The 2,500-nt window shown below is 33.8% G+C and overlaps 1 protein-coding gene across 3 annotated transcripts in view; it reads right to left on the bottom strand.

The window, feature by feature from the left end:
• LOC119581102 (SWI/SNF-related matrix-associated actin-dependent regulator of chromatin subfamily A-like protein 1) overlaps window positions 1–2,500 on the bottom strand; it is a 57,636-nt gene that overhangs the window by 54,616 nt on the left and 520 nt on the right. For 2 of the 3 annotated variants that reach the window (XM_037929426.1, XM_037929427.1), the window contains exon 2: window positions 1–257. This exon is cut by the window's left edge and continues 260 nt beyond it. In XM_037929426.1, coding sequence (XP_037785354.1) covers window positions 1–227 — 227 coding nt within the window. In that variant the 5' untranslated portion in view covers window positions 228–257. The remainder of the gene's footprint in view (window positions 258–2,500) is intronic. The other variant, XM_037929428.1, reaches the window with a different exon arrangement.

Below are 2,500 nucleotides of genomic sequence, written 5' to 3' on the forward strand. Positions count from 1 at the left end.
TTCCAAGGGTTTCCTGTCGGGCTTATCTGTCTATTATATGGCTGTGTAGCTGCACTGCTGGAAGGCTTGGCAGCTCCACCACCAGACATTGGCTGGAAATTACTGGGTTTTGCAGGCTGGTTATTGCTGCTATTCCCTGCTGCTGCCAGGACTGCTGCCCTCCTTGCAAGGGCCTTTTGGCGGTTCTCTTCCATACGCTGCAGTTGCTCCTTTGTAAGGCCACTCATCTTCTCACTTTTCTGTTACCTATGTATAAACTGGATATGTGTAAAAACAAATTATTATTCTTGAAATGTTAGCAAGTTCAGACATAATTCAAACAACATACAAAAAATAAAAGACTGCTAGGTGAAACACACGTAATATTTTAAAAGTATACATCTAATTGCTTTACCAACTATGTTTGACACACTTATAATTTCGGGAAGCAATATAAAGTAACATATAACATAATAATATGCAGTATATTGTTGGTGTGCTGCTCTTCATGATAATTTCCATACCTTTTTTCCAGCATTGTGACTGGCTAACACTGTGTTTTCTTTATTTATTCTAATGAGAGGACAAACTGAAATCAATAATACTTTTGCTTATGATAAAGATTTGCAGTCTTCCTTTGCTCTCTTTGACAGTACAGAAATGATGAAAGTCATATATGTCATTCATATTTAATTTTTTAATTTTCATTCTGCATAACATTTTACTTAAGCTCAGATTTATGCCTACAGAAAAAAAATATGCTGAGTATACCTTTGGCTGTCATTTGCTTTCCATGCAGCATGTAGTAAAGAATAGTTTATTTCAGGCATAATTATCAAATTGGATGAAAGTAAACTAAGTAAAGACTAACTTTAAACAAAAAGAAAGGCAGAATAAAAGTCCAAGATCAGTTGAATGATTACAGAAAAAAGTCATACTGCATTTGACAATAAGACTAAAATATACTACCTTTTCCAAGATATAAATAATGAAACAGAAAGAACTACTCTGTCATTTTGTAGTTATATTAACCCTTTCCCGACGGGTGGCATGTATGTACATGCTATGGTATGCCTGGACTATCTGCTGGTGGCATGTACATACATGTCATGAGTTTTTTTTTTTTGTTATAATTACAGCAAAATATTATTTTCTTGCCACTGAAAATGTGATTAAGTAGTTTTTAATACGTTTTCTAATTTTTCCTATACTATGCATTTCATAAAGGCTTCTCAGGCTTCCAAGGTTAGCGTAAAAAAAAAATATGTCAGTAATCGACTACACTGGCCAGAGATATTATATAGTATTCACGAAGTGATGATGTAAAGCCACGTGAAAATACCAATATGTATTTTGTAAAAAAAAAAAAAAAAAAAAAATCACATACTTATAAAAACATTGAACATAAAAGTATATCTATTTGGAAGTGATAATATAAACCTGTTGAAACTAAACTTTATCTCATAAAATAACTTGACAAAAAAACTACAATTTCAACTCCATGATACCACACACTGATTATTTTATTCAGACTATAGAGCGAATAATGATCAACTATGGAGTCTATATAACAACAAAAATATCCTACAGTCTTGATTTATCAGGAAATATGGCAAATAGATACCTTAGAAAATAATAATACTGAAAATACAACATAGGCTCTTAGTATTACGAAGAAAAGGCAAGGGATGCTGGTATTGGGCATGAGTGGTCGCGCATGCTAGGGTGACGATATGAGTTGTTAAGAAATGCATGACAGCTAAAATTGTGGCCTGAGCCTGGTTGCCTTGCTACACTAAACAGAACAAGAAAAATGCATGCTGAGCATTTTTATGTAAATACAGCCTTCCAAAGTTAGTCCTCCAATACTGCAATGGACTAAGGGTATCATCTCAGTTTTTCTCTATCTCTGTGCAGCTCGTTTTGAGAATTACCAAATCATCTTTGAAAACTAAGTGTGTATGTATGTATGTGTATGTGTATATATGTGTATATATATATATATATATATATATATATATATATATATATATATATATATATATATATATATATATATATATATATATATAAATTACATGTACACACACACACACACACACACACACACACACACACACACACACACACACACACACACACACAACACACACAACACACACACACACACACACACACACACACACACACACACACACACACACACACACACACACACACACACACACACACACACACACACACACATATATAAATTAAGAAAACTATCCTATAAAAGACCGCATTAATTAACACTGTGGCCTCGGCATTCTGGACATTTGCAAAAGACAAAAAAAATTTGCCATGTATACAATAGTGAGAAAGAGTTCCAATTCACTCATTATCTTATATTACATTGCCAGGGAGAACTACAAGCTCTACCATACCAGAATATACTTTGTGAAGGTCTGTGCTACTGCACAGCCCCAAGACACTGTAGGTACTCCAATAACTGATTGTTACCAGTGCAGTCAAGTTACTT

The sequence above is a fragment of the Penaeus monodon genome, chromosome 14 (genome assembly GCF_015228065.2).
Source record: "Penaeus monodon isolate SGIC_2016 chromosome 14, NSTDA_Pmon_1, whole genome shotgun sequence".
NCBI lineage: Eukaryota > Metazoa > Arthropoda > Malacostraca > Decapoda > Penaeidae > Penaeus > Penaeus monodon.